General features: G+C 34.4%; 2 protein-coding genes across 3 annotated transcripts; one reads left to right on the top strand and one right to left on the bottom strand.

The window, feature by feature from the left end:
* Window positions 1–1,389: 1,389 nt before the first annotated feature.
* Window positions 1,390–2,174, top strand: LOC126697372 (uncharacterized). The gene has a single exon (XM_050394352.1). The coding sequence runs from the start codon at window positions 1,469–1,471 to the stop codon at window positions 2,075–2,077; it is 609 nt and encodes a 202-aa protein (XP_050250309.1). The 5' UTR covers window positions 1,390–1,468; the 3' UTR covers window positions 2,078–2,174.
* Window positions 2,175–5,321: 3,147 nt separating this feature from the next.
* On the bottom strand, window positions 5,322–20,426 carry LOC126697371 (SAC3 family protein A). Of its 2 annotated transcripts, none has more exons than XM_050394350.1 (14): window positions 20,046–20,426; window positions 19,825–19,897; window positions 17,374–18,552; window positions 16,563–17,036; window positions 14,586–14,687; window positions 12,389–12,486; window positions 10,295–10,475; window positions 9,450–9,941; window positions 9,179–9,319; window positions 8,883–8,942; window positions 7,177–7,307; window positions 6,802–6,935; window positions 6,471–6,706; window positions 5,322–5,829 (listed from the first exon to the last, which is right to left on the bottom strand). In XM_050394350.1, exons 2-14 carry the CDS (start codon window positions 19,882–19,884, stop codon window positions 5,728–5,730), a joined length of 3,390 nt encoding a protein of 1,129 aa, XP_050250307.1. In that variant the 5' UTR covers window positions 19,885–19,897; window positions 20,046–20,426; the 3' UTR covers window positions 5,322–5,727. The 2 variants fall into 2 exon arrangements, with proteins under 2 accessions (XP_050250307.1, XP_050250308.1); XM_050394351.1 differs by having other exon boundaries at window positions 10,295–10,472.
* Between the last annotated feature and the right edge of the window lie 1,354 nt (window positions 20,427–21,780).

Below are 21,780 nucleotides of genomic sequence, written 5' to 3'. Positions count from 1 at the left end.
CAAAATATCCCAAAACTCAAGTGTATTCTTCTCTCTGATCCCTCTCATCTCTGTTGCTCTCTCCCTCTCATCAAAACCCAGCGTCAATCTATTTTATATTGACTAGTATATATTGTCAATATATTGCAATCCAAATGAAATTAACCTATTTTAAAATTAGGGTGGCCTAAGGCTTTATGAGCCACTGTAGCAAATGAAATACCTTGGCTACTTGCCTAGCTGTTTAGAGATGGTAACCCCTTCAAAATAATGAAGAAAAAATAAAAGAGGTAAATTAAAATAAAGTTATATACCAAAATTAACAATCTCAAATACTGTCAATTTTTTTTTAAATATATATAAAAATATATATATATATATATTCATTTTATTCACAAAGTATAGACACCCCTTAACACTGTTTGTTTTTTTTTTTTTTTTTTTTTTTTTTTGCTAGGTAATTGTTTATGCAGGGGCTAGAATCCTTGAGTTGGTGGTCACTAGGATAACCGGGTACCACTTAGGCCAGAAGGCCCGGTGGTACCACTTAACACTGTTTGCTTTTTATGCTTCCTTCTTCATTTATGATTGCTATTTATCTACTATTGGTTATTGGAAAGAAGCAAAATACTTGAGGATCATGGTGTGTTAAAGAGTCATTTGTATTTTAGGCTCCGCTTGGGAGTTTATAAAGGAATGGAATGGAATGGAATGGATTTAAGCAAGGGAAATGAATGGAAAAGAATGGAATAGAATGGTATTAAATAACCTTGATTGGATGTTTTAAAATAAATGAATGAAAATGAATGAAAATGAACGGAATGTAGGTAATCTCGTTTGGAAGCAATATGAAAAGAATGGAATGGAATTATTTTATAACAATATTACTATTAGACCCCTATTTTAAAATAAATAGTTGAATATATATGAGTATTTTGGGAATTTAATAAAATTTTCATTAAACCTAAATCTATTCCCTCATATTCCTCTTAATTTCGGGAGAACAAAAATTTGAGATTTTGAAGGCTTATGAGGGAATGAGTATTCCCTCTTAACCATTCCATTTCCTCCCACCTAAACTTGCAAACAAGGAAATGAATTTTCCATTCCCACAGTTAAAACTCCCAAACAAGAGGGAGGGAAGAATATTCTAAAATATTTAGGATTTTTTTTTTTTTTGATTTATTTAGGAGTTCTTGAAAGTACTAATTAGCTCAAACTAGATGGTTGATTTTTGTATATTATCCAATAAAATAAAGAACACCACGTTGCTCCTATTTGTCCACTCAGAAAAGCAAAGAGCCACTCCAAACGCCTCCCACCACTAATATATATATATAAATATATTTTTTTTTTCACTTCAGAAAAAACAATTAAGAACAATATAGATTAAAAAAAAAAAATAGAGAAATAAATTCTTATCCAGAACAGCAACAAGAAACTCACTAAAACTCACACACGCATAGTGAATAACTAAAGAAGAAGAGAAATGGCAAACATACCTTCTTCGTCTTTGCAACTCTCAACTCCATTCCCACTCGCGCCCTCTCCACCCAAACCCTACGCGCCGAAACCTTCCCTCTCCTTCACGACCCGGGCCACCGATCCCCAATCCGAACCGGAACCATCCACCGACTCCACCTCCACCGGATCCGAACCCGAACCCGAACAAGACTCCTTCGAGAACCGCCTCTCGCAGGTCCGACTCCGGTACCGGAGCGGAACCGGAAAGAAAGCGGAGCTCCGAAAGGGCAAAAAACCTAAAAAATCATCATCATCCTCCGGGTCCGGAATATTCCTGCCACCAGTGCCGCTAAAAGAACCGGTATCGGGCGGGTTGAAAGTGGACTTCGGGTTTAGCCCGTATAGCGAGAGGATAAACGGGCGGGTCGCGATTTTAGGGCTAACGGCTTTGGTGTTGGTGGAGATAGCCACAGGTAAAGGAGTGATAAATTATCACACGCCATCGATTGTGCTGATTCAGATTTATTTTGTGGCGGCGGTTACGGCTTTGTATGTGAAATATGAGAAAGAGAAGGTCAGTGTTTGGCCCCAATCTCCTTCTACTTCTGCTTCTTCTTCATCTGGTGAGGAATGAATATCAAATTGTTATGTGAATGTTATTTGAAATTTGAAATTTTAATTTGTATCTTATTTGTCTTTTTTTAAAATGAGGGAGAAATTTGAAGTGTGAAGTATGATTGATTTCTCATGTGTTTTGTTGGGTGAAGCGAGGAAATGAAATGTTAAATGTATGTTATTTCCGTTGCCAATAGAGGTTTGTAGCTCAAATCCTCTCCACCGACTATCAAATACTAATTTTTTTAAAAAAAATAAAACAGAAGCAATGTAGTTTTTTATTCCATGGGTAACATGATCGATAAAATGCAATTATAGAAATGCATTGGTGTTTTGAACGATCTGATAATAAATAAAAATCATCAAAATATAAAGAAGTCTAACTAAGTTTAGTGACGAATTTGGTCTTGCATAACAAGCTTACTCTATATGGAAATGTCAAAATTTAGAAAATTAAAGATTAATAACAATGTCAGTAATAAATTGTTTAAATTATAAATTTTTGTAGTTTAAAATTATGCATAAAATATAAATTTATAGATCATGTAATAAATACTATCTGATTAACACCAAATTTGACATGTGTATTAAGAGCGTAAAGAATATGCAATTCAATTCAAAATATATAGTAATATTTATTTTATTTTAAGTTACAACTAATTTTGTAACTAAATTTTGTCTATAAAATTTCACATCAACGGCTTTAAGGCGTGTATAATCTTAAGAGCGAAACACAATAAATTTTGTTGGTAAGAATTAGTGTTTTAAACATTGGTACCTGCCTTTCTAACTTTCCTCCACACAAAAAAAAGTGCCTGCCCGGCTTGCAACTAAGTTCTAATTCCTTAATATAGAATTCTTAAGATAACTCTATTATTGATTTTTAAAGTTGTGTTAAAAAATGTTTAAATAGTGATTATGTATCAATCCACTCATTTTAATATGGATGAATATGATTTTAGAAATTTCATGGTGGATTTACTCTAAAGAATTCTCGAAAATCCTAATTCAAACACTGCGACTATGGTGAATAACAAAAGTGAATTGTCTACAGATTGCTATTTAGCACCCAGTGCCATCCCAGCCCATTAGGGCATCGATGTGCACTAAGCTAATACTTATATTTCAATAATAATCCTTGGGCACTTCCCATTGCGGAGATTTATGGCTTTGTTAAGTTACAAAAAATTAAAATGGTATCAATTTAAATTCTGGACTTTTTAAGTTTGGATTCCAGATTTAATTGCAGATTCAGATTAATACAATTTTGATAGTTCAAAGTTCAAAGTTCAATTCAAAATTATTGAAACTATAAAGCTTAATTTGTGATTGTATTAAACTTCAATGATTTAGAGCCTGTTTGGATATCATGAAAACTGAGTGATATCACTCAGTTTTCATGATCTATCATCCAAACCGAGTGGGTCCCACAGATGACCATCATTTGGCTTAGTTTTGCATTACTGTTTTCATGACTCAAATACTCAAAAATTTGGATGTGGGTGATAGAAAATGAAAACAGGATTTTGGTGTTTTCAAAACTTAAAAACTGAAACTCAGTGGCAAGTTGCGTAAATAAGATGAGGTTGTGGGCCCCAAAGCCAGTGCATTGTCATATCAGAGTCAAGCTTTGGGTTATTACTGTTGGAACTCCCCTGTTTCATTTCATTTCTCCCCCAAATTTTCAGCAAAATTTTTCCCTCTTCTCACTTCCCTCTCTCAGCCTCTTCTCATTTTCACTTCCCTCTTCATCCCCAGCGAGCTAGCTCCATGACGAACACTTTGTCACTGCAGCAAGCATCTCAGCCAAACTAACTCCATTAACGCAACATGTTATGAAAATTATTTACAAGAGTGCTACATGTCAATACAAAATACTACTCTCCCAGAACACAATTATTGTAAAAACAAACAAAACCACAAAGGCAGAATCACATGAGATCAATCTAGACAAACTCAGAGCATACTTGCTAGGGAAACCAAATACCCACATTCTTGACCTCCAAGCATAGACACAAAAAACCAAATACCCACATTCCTGACCTTAGAGCATAGTCACCGAAAGCTAAAAAAAACTCTAACCCTGCACAAACAAAATCAAAACACAATTTTCAGTAGTCATGAAGTCATACATCGGGAAAAAAAAAAAAAAAAAGATGTGGGGAAAATAATAAAGTAAGTAGAGATATGAGTTTTGGAACCCATTCATGAATTTCGGTGTTCCTTTTAGGGCAGAGAAAGAAAACAAAATGAAGACCAACAGAGCACTATAACTGAGAAAAAAAAAAAAAAACTCACTGATAATCTTTGATTTTTGCTAGAGATGGTCTTCGACTTTTGCTGGAGAATAGAAGTTTTGAACTTTGCTTTCGACGGGTCTACGATTTAAATGACGAGATGGGTCTCTCTGTTTTCTAGAGATAAGTATTTGGGGAGATGGGTATTCGTGCTAGAGATGGAATATGCAGTGTGTTGGAGATTAGGGAGATGGGTATTTGATGGAATGGGTTAAAGATGGAAATCGAAGTGTGTGTGAGGTGCTGGAGATGGATTCAGAGAGTGTTGGAGATTTGGGAAAAAGGATATTTGTTGAAATTGGGAAGAAGGGATTCGGAGTCAAGAGTGTGGGAGAGAAGGAAATTGTTTTTAAACAATTTTTATGAGTTGAGAGGACATGCGGGTTACCATTCTATTCCTATGGCAAGTGTGAGCTCCACTTAAAAAGGAAAAAAGTGACTGATATCAAAATCTCAGTTATAAACCAAACAAATAATTTTGAGTTTTGGGTTGTTTTAGAAGTATGAGTTTTAAGTGATGAATAATGAGTTTAAGTAATGAGTTTTGAGTGATGGATGTTGAGTAATGAGTTAGCCCCAATCCAAACAAGCTCTTAGTTTGAAACCTAACATTTTTTTTTGGGGGGGGGGGGGGGGGGTAACATTTAATTTATTTATTTATATACAACTGCTTTTTTTGTTTTTCTTTTTATAATTGTTTATATACGATTGTTAAAAACAAGACTCACTGACAAATGATTTTTTTTTTTTTAAAGACTCACAGACAGATCATTATTATTTATTCCTAATTAGTAATTTCCTGTTTCAACATGTGCAATAGCTTTACCTAAAGTTAGTGCTACTTCAAGTCTATCAAAACTAATTAATGAAATAAATAAATTATTACTCAACTTTACTTATTTATTAACTACACAACATATGGGTAGTAAGTCACAAAAAATATTAAATTGAACACTTACGCAATGATTAATCACACATACAAGAAGAAGTTAATTTTCCTTATTTTCCTCTCTTGTCAAATATGATATATTTACTGTGTTCTGTCCTCGCAAAAAAGAATGAATTGGGGTTTGATTAGAAAATTGAAATCTAATCATCCACTACATTGCTAAATCAACCCCACTGCCAATTTTTAGCATTTTTTTTTCTCGGGGAATCTGGATTCTTTTCATCACAAGTGAATATCATACAGCTCTGATCTAAACCTTGCTAATGTTATAGGCAACCCCGCCGTGGCTCAACCTTGTCGAAAATCCCATTCAAGTGGAAAATACCACTCCCCTTTGAAATACAACAGATTTTATAAGGCGGCAGGATCTTTCCACTACTTTCCTTACTAATGAACGAAGACAAAATGAATACAAAACCTTGGCTATAAGGATGTTCGTGTCAAAAAATCATTAACAGCAAGATTGGCATCTCCATGGGCCACAGCATCTTCGGGCTCCGGCACAAAAAGAGTTGCACATGAAGCCTGTAAATCAAATATACAATAAGCAGTTAAAAAACGTAATTAAAACTAAAGAATTTCATCAACAATTACCACAATGTAAAACACCCTTATCATAGACCAGTACATGAAACATGATCAGGAATGCAACCCACTGGCGTATAAAACGTCCATGCATTTTCTTTTCCTTTTTTTTTTTTTAAAGTAAAAGCTCAGCTATCTTTGAAGAACACAAGGTTATATCATGTCTCATGTCCCACCTACAATGTTCCCACATATGCAGCTGTGAATGCCCTTTTGATCACTCACTCAACAATAAACAGTGTGTTACCACTTACCAACAAGATCAATGAGGTGCATACCATTATCACTAAGCTCTTACTACTTTGGTTTAACCCCACCCCCCTCTCCTTCCCAAAAAAGAAACCCTGAGGCAGGGGAAAGATGCAAATGTTCTACGTGTCATAAAGGATTTTGTTAGGAAAGCAAATTAGGTTTTTAACGCAAACCCCGAGAGAATTTGTGAATGCAATAAAGCAAGCCAAGATCAATAGAGGGGAATCCAGTCATGTACTCACATTCCAATTACCAATCATGGATAAGTGATTTAGCCAATAATAGATACCATATACAACTGTAAACTATAGAGGTGAGGTTAAACATACTTTTGTATCAAGTTGCACCTCCCCATTATTATCGGTAATAAGGCATGCACCATGTGCCTTCAACCAATCCACACACTCCCCTAATCCATCTGAGTCCTTCTCATCACTCCCTTCATTTCTTGGTCTGGCAGTGATAAAGCCCAGAACCTGAGCAATGTATGAAACAGGTATTGTTGGGCGATATGAACGAGACATGCAACTCACAGCCTTATACCGCATCTTTTCAACATATAGATCTGCATAAAAATTAATAACTATTATTAACATAACTCCCATTATGTGGTTGATTATGTAAGACTTATTATGAGACAATTTCATAATGTATACCCACCCATAAGGCAGGTACTCAAGTAAGGAGCCGTCTTGTATAGTCTAAAAAACATAACATAATTTTCCGAAGTGACAGCTGCACGAACTGCAAGAGCATGTTTTACAGTTTCATCCTTTTTTGCTTCATCTGACAATCTGGCAACCAAAGAAGATGAAATTTGAAATTAACATTCAAGGTAATTTCAAGGGGTTAAGAAACAGAGAGCTCACAAGCTAATTTCATGCATGACATAAAAATAAAATTTTAAATTAAAAAAAAATGTATAAACTGACGGTCACAACTTCATTATAAAAAACAAAATAACAAAATCTTAAAGAACTTCAAGCACAATGATAGACAAATAAAAGCAAATTATCATTTTGCAAATTAACTAACCTTGACATCGATGATAAGAGATCTCTGTAATTATTAGAGTGCAAAATTACACAGAGTAAGTTGTAAGCAGAAAACTCCATATGACATCCCTCAATTCCTTCAGCATAAAGGGTTTTCAATTGTGATTGGCACTGAAACAACATAGAAGGCAACCAACCAGTGAACCGAATTCTTGAGGGTATTATAACATCTCTAAGAATTACATTAACAACAATTGCCAAAGGAAAAATGATAACCATATTACTCAAACAATTTTTCTGAAATTAAAAAACAGCCTAAGAGAACAATGCATCTCTCTCTCGCGCGTTGTGCGCGATAATTTTTTTAAAGGCGGTCTCATTAAGTTTATTTTTTGCAATTTGGAGTAATTTAATAAAAAGTAATGTATTTCATAATCATATTTTTATTTATTATAGGAAAAATCACAAATAAAAAAGATTATCAAATAAAAAATTATTAGCAAAATATCATAATTAAGTTTCTATATATGCATCATTATAAAATAATAATAATGAAAAAAATACAATTGCAAAAACTAAAATATGTCACTCATCCGATTATTTTCATTTGACTAACCTTTCTCTACAAAAACTACAAATTTGTCCACCCAAAAGAATTAAAAAATAAACAAAACTTAGTAAAGTCTCATAGTTTAACATCTAAATGGATCACTAAAAAAAATCAAATTCAAACTTGCAAAACAACTAATTATTAACCCAAATCAAATCAAACTAACTTGCAACAAACTGCTACCTTGTAGCATTGCTTGCACACTAGAAGGAAGATGCAAGTTTTGGTGCCAGTTAAAGCAGTCAGCGAAAAGAAAGAATAAACCCTCCAATACCAATACTGATAAAAGTAGAAACAAAAATAAACCCTTCACTGTTTGAAATAAAGTCGAGCCAATGTCTCAAATTCTCAATATAAAAACCACCACCAGTGAAACTAAAATTGAGCCGATTCGATATTAAAGTGACAAAAGGCACAAAAGACAGATTACATGACTGAACACAACCCAACAACTATTTTGTAACTCATGACACATGAAATTTTAATAGATATAAAACTCTCAACATGAACATTTGTTCACCCAAGTTTAACAATAAGCATGCTATTGATTTTTTTTTCTTTCCCCTTTGGAGGTGGGGGTGAGTTTCATAATTTTGAAACTAGAGTTTTCCTGTCAATTTAGAAATTATTTCTTTCTGCATAATATTCACATCACGAGTACATATATTGACCTAATTTGTTCAATAAGACATCCCAGTATTTTTCACAATCAATTAACCTGTAATTATTCAAGTACATGAGAATGCAATAACGGTATTTACCCAAGCCATCACCTTTAATATTATTTTCCATTCATCTGGTGAGTTATAAAACATCATGAAAATAAAAGCTAAAGTAGGCAGTACACAAAACATAAAACAAAAATTATACTAGCTTCAGAATATGCAACTCATGTCTGTGGTGTATACAGCTAAAGTAGGCAGCACACTCAAAAGTCTGGCTGTTAAACAGCACATAAAAATGGCTCCACAAATTACTGAAAACAGAAATGGCCTTCAATGAAATGAATCAGACTCAGAAAGATAGACATGACAAACAGTAAAAAACAAATTTACCAGAATCAGAGAAATGAGCCGTACAAAAGAGAAAACATCATACACATAAGAAAGTGTTATTCAGCTAGTAAGATCACCAACCTGATTGTACTCAAACAGGTCCCCAACCTCTAGAGCTAATCGGGCATGGGTTTCATACACCTGAAACATGAGTAAGAAGAATGAGCAACATAACCAATTTCAAAAGATAAACACACTCAAATAGACATACATATATATGTGTACATATGTATATATGTATGTGGTCAAAGCAATGAACTTGAAACGCTATAGAATTCACCAAGGTTAAAACAAGTCCACTAATCATCCTGAATGCTTACACACAACAGATAAATACAAGATCTGCCGAGAGAGAACACCATTATGCATTGTTATACCTTCACTGTCAGCCAATTGCGAATTCGTTGTACAGTTAGATCTTGGCGTATAGACTTCAACTGATCGCATTTATATAGATAATTCTTTTGAGAGTTATGAACCATATCCAGCGCTTTTTCTAACACTTCTTCAGGCCTTACCTGTAGAGTAGCATGATGTTGAGAAAATTAATTATATTGATCATAAAAATGTCATCAGTATCTTATTCGAATTTAGTTTAAACTTCAAATGTTAAAGAGCCAATGACAGAAAAGCAAGATAAAAACTTACACTGGCAGGATCAGGGGCAGAAGTAAGACGTAAATAGCGTTTTTCAATCTCCTGGCAGGTCCCCTTGACAGTAAGGGAATCCCAGTCAATGTCCTCAACAGCTCTGGCAGCACCATCTTCAAAGGTTTTGCTAAGCACCAAGGCACTAGCCCTTCTACTGTACAGGTTTCCAGCTCCAGCATTTTTTGGTTTGAACTGATTACCTTCTGTTCGTCCTTGCCTTTTTTCAAAACGCTTAGAGCGATTTTCACGTCTCTTTTTTTCCTCTGGTGTATTTGCAAGTGTTATAGCACTAGAGTAATATGCTGTTAAGCTTTGTTCCTTATCACTGTCACTAGATGCATCACAATTATCAGCAACATTAAAACCATCAGCATAACGCTGCTTCTTAACTGGCCTCTGGGCGTTCTTACTTGCATTTTTCTGGTCCAGTGGAGAAAATTTCATACCACTCATGTTATTCTCCTTATTCCCATTATTCCCAAAAAAAGGCTGCAAACAATTTTTTAACAATATAGCAAATTACTAAATATCTAAAATAAATATGATTCTTAGATGCTAACTTGCATAAAGCTAGAGCTAAGCGAAAAATGTGCATGTCATCAGAAATAGAGACAATCACACACAGACACACAATCAAGAAGGTAACAAAAACACCCTCTACAAACCACTCATCACCCCCAAGGGAGAGAGAGAGAGAGAAGGCAATTAACCAAAAAAATAGAGTTTTGACCCCCCAAAAAAGGAATAAAATTTAGTAAGGAAAGAAAACAAAGAAAAATTATGAATCAACTGCCTGTGTGTGCTACAAAGGAAGGCCAGGAGGACAAGTGTCACAAGAATACCTTTCTGTCCTTGTCATTGGCATTTATCCAGCCACCATATTTCATTGTATCACTCACGACAGATGCTGATTTGTCAACAAATTTCTCCTCTGGTAAAGGCTCCCACCTACTTTTAGATCGCCTACTTGGACTTCTTTTGTACTTTGGCAATGATGATCCTGGGGTTGAACTCTGCAAACTGCTGCAGGAAATAAAGAACTTAAGGATACATGGACAATATGCTAGAAATTATCCAAATATACCCAATAGTTATCTCTATTCATGTACCTAAAAAGACAAGCATGAGCATGCGCACGCACACACACACACACATATATATAATCTAATCTGAATCAATATAACCACCAGTGAGTTCCCCAATATTAGCATACAAAGTTATACATGTAACAGGAATGGATTCATTAAGAAACTAACAATTTCTAACATCCGTCATCTTATCAAATTCACCAAGTTAATATAATGTCCAACCTGTTTATGAGCCTGGATATAACAAATAGCATTTTCTGATTGTCAATGTAAATCCAAATAACTGTGTGTGCATGCGTGCGTGTTGCATATAAAGTAGCTTCATCTAACTAAAATTTAGAAATAATCTTACAGCTAAAAAAAGGCTCAAAAGAAAAAGCTACAATCCTACAAACCATCTGCACTGAACCAAGAGACAACTAAATTGAAGCACAACTCAACCAACCCCTAACTCAAGTTGAAAAAACCTATCCTGTCTTTTTTTCTTCTGCGCACTCATCAAGTCTATCTAAAGGTATTGTCTTTCCAGAACCTTTATTTTCCCTTAACACTATCTTCAATATGCCCCTTTGATAGCTCCAACCACGACATGTAAATAAACAATGTTTTTTGCTCTCAACATCTAAATTAACAATGTCCTCCATACTTTCTGGAGCCAACTGATTTCCTTCTTCTAATCTTTTCCTTCTTTACTTATTTCCCCATCCATCACTAAACTGACAACATTCTTCCCTTTATTGGCTATTCTTAAAATCATGCCCATGTGACAGTTTTTGTAACATACTACACAACATTGTGAACCCTGCATTCTCTAAATTCTTTCTTAATTGATGCTTACTAGAAGATATAATGACAACCTTATTGTGTTTTATCTATAAAACCACATTTTCACTGCTTCACTTTTGTACCTCTTGGCAATTTATCAAAGAATGGCCAAACAAATCAGCCCTAGACTTCAAAGGTTTAAAAACATGCTCTACCTCAACCAAATCAAAACTCATATGCAACCCATTCTCATCATCAATTTCTCAATCATCCATCAAGTTTACATATCCATAAAACATGCTCAACCAATTAATAAACCAATAAATTAAACCTTAACAATAATTGACCAATTAAGAAAGCTCAATTTAAAGACCTAGTTGTGTCCAAGCCCTTCCACACAACATCCCACCCTCCATATTCCAAAAAAAATTCTGTTTGCGTTTATTGCCAATGTCTGTATAATATACCCAATGTTTTAAGAGAGAATTTCTAAGCAATTTCCTTGTAGGAGAAGGTTGATATTATAAACTATATGATTTAACAGTTACGGTAACAAAATAAGAGAGAAGCTCCAAATAATCGAAGAATGAAAGAGGAGGATGAACTCAAAATAAAAGGTCCATCGGTCCTGGATTTTTTTTATGAGCATCAATCCTAGAGATCCTTTTTTTTTGGTGGGGGGGGGGGGGGGGGGGTGTGGTGGTTGGTAACACACACCCCAATGGATCTTGAACTCACAACCTCACCCACCAGTTGTAACGCATGCATCAATCCTAGAAAAATTAAGAACAATGCAAAGACAAATATTTTTTTTTTTTTGGGGGGGGGGGGGGGGGGGGGTGTGGTGGTTGGTAACACACACCCCAATGGATCTTGAACTCACAACCTCACCCACCAGTTGTAACGCATGCATCAATCCTAGAAAAATTAAGAACAATGCAAAGACAAATATAAGTGCTAGGGTCAGGTGAGTTCATGGGTTCAAGACCCAGTGGGTATGTGTGTAACCTACAATCAATATATATACACACAAAACGGAAAGCAAGCCATGAAACCAAACTCAGAGAAAGAAAGAGAGAATACTCTTTGTTGACTGCATCCACATTTGGTAGTGGGAAAAGAGGCTCAGTATCCCAATCTCGTGTGTAAAGTGTACCATCAGCAGTTGCCTTTGTGATCATCTGAAAACCAAGGTAAAAATAGAAAATATATATTATTAGAAAATAACTAAACTAATATAAAATAAATATAAAAAACTAATGTAAATGACACTGAAAATCAAAGTAGAAAAACACATTTATAAATATAATTATACTCCTCTTTCCATGTCTAGCTTGACCAACATCTATCATTTCCCATATACTATACAAAGTTGTACTTTTAATGTTTAGCTATCTTTACATCTAGTATACCTCCTGTTCAATATGTTCTAATAAAACTTATTACTTATCAAAAAAAAAAAAAGGCCATATGATGAAGTTTGTTAGAATAACAAAAATTTGAATGTGTAGTGAATCTAGTGATTACTTGTAATAAAAGTAATATAATGGAAAACTGGTTGGCTTTTGGTGAACATTAAAAACACTTTTGGGACAGCTAAAAATGATAATGGAAAACACTCGTGTCTGTGTGCATGCATGCCAGTGGATGGATGGGTGGGTGGGTTGATGCAAGTATGTATGTCTGGAGAGCAGATTTCAATGAAGCTCAATTAAGAAATAAGTAGGAACATGAATAATTTAAATGTCACAACAGAGAGAAATTCTGCAAATTCAATCTCAATAACTTAGAAGCCAATATTCTTGCCCTTAACATAGATCTGACAGTGTGACCATTTTGATTTGATTGTAAAGTGAGTAGGTTGAACCAATAACTGATGAAGAAATCACCTAACTACTAAGTGGAGATGAAGCCTTTTTCTTTTGGGTTCTATTGATAAGTATAATGCTCAATATTTTCATGGAAACTATAATTCATATAGAAACCAAATGTAGCAATGAAGTAAAATAAAAGTAACTGCACTGAGCTTTTGTAGTTTACCTTATCCTGATGCGGGAGATGAAAGAGAATTATTATTTAATATTATTTATGTTTGCAAGTCAATTGTATTTTTATGTTTTAGGTCCTAGTAGTTTATTGGGCTTTTAGTATTTTAATTTAGAAGTAAGGTTATTTTTGTAATAAGGCAATTAGGGTTTCCTAGCCAGCAAGGGTATTTTTGTAATAAGGCAATTAGGGTTTCCTAGCCAATTAGAACTAGGGTTTAGTAATCCTTTATAAACAACCTATTGTACTCCTTGAGGAGATAGTTGATATTTTGATGAATGAAAACAATGATCGTTTGGTCTTTCTTTGGTCTGGTGCTGACTCCAGGTCTACCCTAGGTGCTGACTCCTAGTGGTTTCCCCGCTTGGTAATGACTCCTAGGTCATATCTTTTACTATTTCGTTATTTCAATTTTGTTCTGGTTGTCCTGCGTCATATCCTCCCCCCGTTTTGTTCATCTCTGCATCAATTTTTTGAGGAGACAGCATTTAATGCTTATCATATTCAAATAAGCTCATTACTGTTCCAAACTGACCCCAAAACTTTTCACAAAGACATTATTTAGCTCTTTTATACTTCAAAAGAAAAAAGGATAATCTGAAAATCCATATAATCAGAGGATTTGACTTTTTGAAATAGACAATATTGTGACATCCTAAAAGGAAAGGATGACAAATTAAATGGAATGGAGTACAGTAATTACTTAATTTTACACAATTCATTCTTCAAAGCTCTACAAGTTTTATATCCTTTCGAACTTCTTTTCTTTCTTTTTCTCTCCTTTTGTTTTTGCTAATGCGGGTCCCTAGATGTGTGCAGTCTCCCGTCCCACACACACTGGGTAATTATAGAGAGAAATCCTTTGGAGGTGGCCTCAAGGTGCTGGCTAGAAGACTTGAACCTAGGATCTCATATATCACGAGCCATGGAAAACATTATACCAACCCTTGGGGTTTATATCCTATCTAACTTATTACTTCTTTTCTTGGGTTTCTTACACAGTTTTCCTTATCACAACATGTTGGACAACCAAACCTTACACTAGAAGTTGCCATGATCAACAAAGACAAATATAACCATGCCAAGGAAGAAAGGAGAGGGGAAGGGGTGCCACAGGGGGTCACGCACTACCACTCAGGGTGGAGGGGGGGGGGGGGGGGGGTATAACATTTATGACATCACAAATGGAAGTGCAAAACTGGGAAGTTCAATGACTTTAACCCAAGTGGCTTACCTCCTTCATGAAATCCTGACAAGCTTCCATTTGCATATCACCTTTACAACGAACCAAAGCCCTTTCAACATAGCCACGTAGTGACTTGGGGAACGTACCAGGCTGCATGGAACAAAACAGTCATTTAACTACAGTGTGAAATCATTGAGTCATGAACCATAATATTCTCGTGTCAATTTGCGTTATATCATGACATTTGATAGTAAGAATAAACCATATCAATATCATCCAAGTATTTGATAGCAACTCTGTCACTGAAATAATCATAAGCCCAAAAACTAAATTCCAAATTTTCAAAATTGACTACACAGGTGAACTTAAGGCGACAGGAAATGTAGAGCCACCAAACATGAATGAGTTGAAAAGACTACATAAGCGATTAAAATCAACATTCTCCAGTCCTCAAACATCATAAACGGTATAAAAAAAATATTATAGATTGCAACTCAGCCAAATAGCAGGACTCACTTGCATGGACGGAGAAAGCAAACAAAATAAAAAACATTCCCTAATATATTTAAAATGTTAAAATTATGGTTAAGTGATTAAATTTTCCATTTCTGAACAACTTAAATTTTGGGGCAATCAATAATTTATCATGATAATAGAGTAACAAATCTTGAGTTTGATCTATGTTTCCACTCTATCTCCTATTTAAAATGTTTAAAATCCCACATAATGGGCTCCACCTATTAACACTCCATTTCTTTCAACATTAACATTTTTTTGGAAAATAAATCATTTTTCAAAAAGCATTTCCTGGGAAACTATCTCATTTTCCTATGTTTGATAGCAATCTTAAAATTAGTTGGAATACTATTTTTTTTTTTTTTCCCTTATTTAGCTTGGCGTGAAATAGAGTTGTTTTCTAGAAAATTTTAGTAGAAACTGGAGAAAAAAAAAAATATATATATATATATATATATATATATTTCATGTTAAGCTAAATAAGAGAACTCAAGAGATAGTTTTTCTTTGACCCATATTTTTTTATACCACCAAACACAAGAAAACGTGAAAAACTATCTTTACATAAGGCTTTCTATCAAAACAAGTGGAGCATGAGAGGGAGTTTGGGCCCACATGTGAGGGGACGTGTTAAGATTATGGTTAAGTAATTAAATTCACCATTTTCTAACGACTCAAGTTTTGGGAACAATCAATAATTTATCATAAATAAATTCAAGATGTTGTATTGATTTTTTTTTTTTTTTTTTGTATAGTTAAGAAAAATATATTAAAAAGAAACTACTCCATCAAAGAAATGAAGTAGACGAAGAAGATATGTACAAACAGCAAAGAGAAACAAAACAACTTATGTACAAGAAGAAAAAGAAAGTGAATCTAAAAACAGCAGAATGAATTCCTTGTCATACAATGCCCTCAAAGAATTAGAGTTTAGAAATGTGAACAATTAAACAACAAGATTAGAGTTTTAATTTTAAAATGCCCATCATACAGTGACATCAAATAATATGCCAGAAGAACATACTGCATCCACTATAATAATCCTAATCAATACCTACAAAACCAAAAACCAAAAAAAAAAAAAAACCATCAACCCAAAAACTTGCAGCTCCACAGGTTATGGTTCCCCAAACATTGCATTGCAAGACTTATACCTCCAAGGAAAATATACAAGAATCCAGCATTAAGAAAATATACAATGCCTTACTTTAGCAACATTAAAATCTACCCATTTCCTAAAAACATGGCATCACAAGATTTGTACCTCAAAGAAAATTAAACAAGCTTCCAGCATTTGAAAAAAAAAAGGAATATATCATGCAATTCCTTATTTTAGCAAATATATCGTTCTATATCTGCTAAATCTTACATTATTTATAATTAGAAAATAAGCAATTGCTAAAAATTACTTCAATTGATGGTAATGGTCAATATCTACAGTTGATCTTGCAAAAGTTCCACAGATAACATTATTGAAAAGGCATCAGTAAAACAAAGCAGGAGTCTCACCTTAAGCATAGAATCAGCAGCATCATTAGACAATACTTTCTCATTTGCCTTTGGCTGTGAAACACTAATATAAGCAGGTTTTACTGCCGAACCAGTTGTAGAGCTATCCTTGTCGGTTTTTGGTAAACCAAAAGTCAAATTTGAAGCAATTCTTGGGTTTGTTGGAATCTGCAGTTTGCTTACCCTTCGTGTATCCGAAGATGGAACAATTTGTGCAGGTGATTGATAACTTTGGGGCACCTGCTGATTAGCAGGTGATTGATAACTTTGGGGCACCTGATGAGTAGCAGGATATTGTAAATTATGTCCTTGAGAATATGCAGCTTTCTGTTGATCCAGAAAGCTATCATAAGAAGTTTTTGGATCCAAAGGCTTTTGAGATTGTGGTTGCATAGGACTAGTAATGTGAATTTGAGAACTTGGAGCCCCATGTTGCCAGTAAGCATCACTGGCACTGCTAATTCCTGCAGCAGGCTGACAAGAAAAAGCCAGAGAAAGACAACAACATTTTTTACTACCAAGCATTATTGCCAAACAATTAATTAACCCATGAGAAGACTCAGTCTCTGTCATGAAAACAATACAGCACAAGCATCTGAAGTGACGTGATTGCATCGCTTATTATAAGTTTGCACAACCACCCAATAGAAGATTATTATATCTATGAATACTGTGTGTGCGTGTGTGTGTGTGTGTCATGCATCAGAATATCAAACACAGCCAAGTACTGGTGAAATAACATCTTCTAAATCCTATCTATCAAAAAAAAAAAAAAAAATCTTCTAAATCCTGTATAGAAGGAAATAAAAACCTGCACTGAAGAGAATTCAGATGAACTAGATTCCGGCATCCAAGATGGGGTGTAGGAAGGTGGTGCCTGGCTAGTTGATGTTGAATATCCACTACTAACACCAGGAATTGGACAACCAACATTAGATTTACTAGCAACTGTCATATTCTCTGTCCCAGGAGCACAGCTGACTTCTGTCTGACTGTAATAGTCCGCCCATTGCTTGTACTGCTGCTGTTGATAATGTGAGGAAGGTGCAGTCACAGTACCAGAACTATAAGCACTGGTACTTGAGTCTGGAGTGTAGTTTGCATATTGATGGGGAGTATAATTTGCATAACTGCCATCGCTCCAAGTGGTAGTCTGATTACTGTAACCGCTACTTGGGTAACCTCCAGCTGTCTGATAATCACCAGGATTGTAGTAAGTGCTTGAATAACTTGCAGACCCAGCATAAGATCCAGTATTCTGAAATGAGGAAAGAGGCTGATAAGGAGCACCTGTGTTTTGATATGCTCCCACAGGTTGTGAATAGGAAGGGTTAGAGTGCTGCTGCTGGTAGCTGGAATTAGGCTGCTGCTGGTAGCTGGAATTAGGCTGCTGCTGATAGCTGGAATTATTAGGCTGCTGCTGATAGCTGGAATGATTAGGCTCCTGCTGATAGCTGGAGTGATTAGGCTGCTGCTGATAGCTGGAGTGATTAGGCTGCTGCTGATAGCTGGAGTGGTTAGGTTCCTGCTGATAGCTGGAGTGGTTAGGTTCCTGCTGATAGCTGGAGTGGTTAGGTTCCTGCTGATAGCTGGAGTGGTTAGGCTGCTGCTGATAGCTAGAATGGTTAGGCTGCTGCTGCTGCTGCTGCGGATAGCTATTATAGTAACCAGGGTATCCTGTAGTTCCATAACCATATGGATCGGTAGAATTAGGGTATGATGCATAGCCATTGTAATCTTGTGATACATTTGTTGCTCCCACACTCGATGAACTAGATGGGAGCGATGCTGCATTTAGGCCATCCTGAACATTTCTCGTGGGTGGCTGTGTCTGGTAATCATATTGGTAAGTGGAAGTGGAACTAGGAAGAATCCCATTCTGGGTGGAGCTGTGATCCACCCGGTGAATGGTCCATGATATGGCTTCAGACCCAGTTGTTGGAGGAAGATAAGATGTTTGTCCTTGGCTTGCATCAACTACGTGTCGATTCTGAAAAAAAAAAAAATACAAATTATGTCAACATTTGTAGCAACCAAGAAAATAGATGAATTTAACAAAAGTACTTGATAAAGAGTTAAAATATGCATTGAATAGATTTATAGAAGTATGGGATACTAAAAAATAACCTAGCAATCCAATCCAACATAATCCGTTAACAAGCCATCGACACCAGTCAATTAGACAATCCCTTGTCCAAGATGACTAAATTGCACGTAAAACCCATGCATAGAACATGTTAAGTTCTTATTTCTATTGGTAAATTACCCAAACAGTTGGTGGGTCTTGAACCCACGATCTCTACCTCCATCTTGCTCTTACAAGTAGAGGAAATGCAATTTGAACTAGAGCACATAGTTTAAGTAAATTAGAACTGTTTACTCACAATGGACTTGTAATTTTATAAGAGCAACAAAATAAACAACAAATTATCATTCAATTTTGAATCTGTGTAGATGTGATTTTGTTGAAATAGGAAGTGGTGACTTCATCAAAAAAAAAATTATTAAAATTGGACAATAGAAGCACTCATTTTCATACTGTGATAAAGTGTATCCAGTAATTTGTATACTAGGTTGAAAGATAATGTTACAAATATAATCCAATAAGGCTTCACCTGGGAAACCCAACGATATCAACTAACAAAACAATCAAAGGCAAGCTTCCTCAGTCCCTTTACAATAAAATAAGCTTTAAAAAAAAAACACTCAAATAATGTTTCCCTAAAAAAATGTAAAATAAAAATAAAAAAATAAAAACTATTGCAAAGCAACTGAGAAATGTAGCTTGATATAATTAACCCTAGGATATTTATTTCGACACGTCAATATGCCATTAATAAGCTAGGATACACGGTTACGGGTACACCACATAAATACGAGTAATTTCTGAAAAAATTATAACATGACACAACAGATACGACACCGGTACAGCACCCCCAAATGAAGTGTCCATGCCTCCTAGTTAATAAGCTCTCAAAAGGAGACACCAAGCTTTAAGCCCTCAAAAGGTTCACTCAATAAAAACCCACTAACAAAATTACTCACAAAAACACAAACAAACCCACTAGCAATAATTCCCAAAAGCATTCATTTGAATGCACACTATCAACACACATATTAATAGAAAGCTATAATAGTTCCTACCAAAAAAACTCACAAAAACACAAACAAACACATAGACAATAATTCCCAAAAGCACTCATTCATTCATTTGAACTCATATACTATCAAACACGGATTAACAGAAAAGCAATAATAGTACCTCGAGGGAATTAGGGTCCGCCGGAGCGATTGTCTCAGTGATACCTACTTGATTCATCATCTCTATTCACATCCTGATTATGCACCAAAAAATTAATCCAATAAGCAAACACATAGTTTTCACTTTAATCACATACTAAAAATTTAAAAAAAAAAAAAAAATTATGCAATTAATACAAAACCCTAAATATTGTCCGAAGAAGAATCGGAAACGATTCGAACCTTCAAAAAAAAAATGCTTGAATTAACAGAGACTGTGGATCTCGAAGCTGATTCAGGGGATTCAAAGCCAATCGAAGATATGTAGAAGCAAAATTTTATATCAAATATAACCAAAAAAAAAAAAAGCTACGTATAACCCAAAAAAAAATTAAAAATTAAAAATGGTAATAATAATAGAAAGCAATATTGGCCAGAAAACAACGAAATGAAAAATGAATTTGGAGGAGGTAGGAATTCGAAGATTTCACACAGAGAGAGAGCGAGAGAGAGAGAGGTTTGCAGCGATGGTCAAAGTAAGGTCGTGTTTGGGGAGAGAGAAAGAGAATTATGGTTTTGCTATATTATCAGTTAACGTATTATGTCGAGTAGTTTAAGGCCTGTTGTTGCTATTTGTATTATATTTCAACAACGAACTTTACCCATGTTTTTTGTTCTTACAAAGAGGAGAAATGTTTTTTTTTTTTTTTTTTTTTTTTTTTTGTTTGATGAAAGAAGAGCGACAGAGAAACGAACAAAGGAAATTTCAAAATCCTTTTTTTTTTTTTTTTTTTGGATAAAATCCAAAATTTTAATTGGGTAAAGGAAAAGAAAAAAGGAAAAAAAGTCCTGCCTATAAAAGGATTTTCCTATCTTTTCTTTTACAAGAAAAATTTATGCCTACTCAATCTATATTCTTTAAAGGTTTAATAATCAAAGTAATGGCAAGGAGATAACTTTTTTCTTTTTTGATATATTCGCAGAAGATTTTAACTATGATGTTTCTGTTGGAAATACCATGTCAAACAGTTGAGTTACAAGGTTCCTAGCGTGAGACAATATTTTTTCATAATTATTAACATTGTCCATTGATCAAGAGTAACGATATTGTCAACTAGATTACAAGTAACGCTCACAACAAATCTTGTGAACAATATTGTGTCCATGTACTTTTGGATATTCATCATTGTCAGTTACTTTAAAACATTTTTCTCTTTTTTCGTATGCGTATTAAAAATATGTCGTATTCTAAAATAAAGGTTCATCTATTAAATTCAATCAAATGGTTCTATTTAAAGATGAATCACGTTGTTGGATTTAATGCGCTTATGGAAATATAATGTTGTTGTGGTTTTAATTGAATCATAGATTTTAAAGAAAACCTAAACAATTGTGATTGACAACAAGGAGATACTACCAGTGTATCACTTGCTTAAAACTATAGTGTGACCTTTATATTTATATTTATATATATATATATATATATATATATAATTCTATAATTGAAGAAGAGTAACTTTAATCTTGGACGTCTCTATTAAAAATACTGGAGGTTCTATCAAGGGAGTCAATACCATACCGGTGGCTGTATCGGGTTGATCAGCGGTACGATATATTTTGGATACCAGTCAATACTGATGTACCGTTTCGGGTTTATAACTATTTTTTTATATTTATAAATAATATATATATGTATGTATGTATGTGTGTGTGTATATTATAATAAATATAAAAGTTTACCATAAAACATTTCCTAAATTCAAAACTAATTATTCATGGTTTTAGACTTTAGTATCGATTGAAAGAAAAAGAAAAAAACATGATATAAAAAATAGAAAGCTTAAAAGTTACCATTGCATACTAAGAAAACAAATAATACTAATAAGTTAATGCAAATAAGTTACCATTATGTCTTAACAAAAATTCAAAAATTACAAAACTTACAAAAAAAAAAAAAAAAAACTTTTTTCTATACCGG

Source organism: Quercus robur, chromosome 8, assembly GCF_932294415.1.
Source record: "Quercus robur chromosome 8, dhQueRobu3.1, whole genome shotgun sequence".
Taxonomy (NCBI): domain Eukaryota; kingdom Viridiplantae; phylum Streptophyta; class Magnoliopsida; order Fagales; family Fagaceae; genus Quercus; species Quercus robur.
Note: the sequence above shows the minus strand (reverse complement) of the source record. Positions and strands in the feature narration are given on the sequence as shown.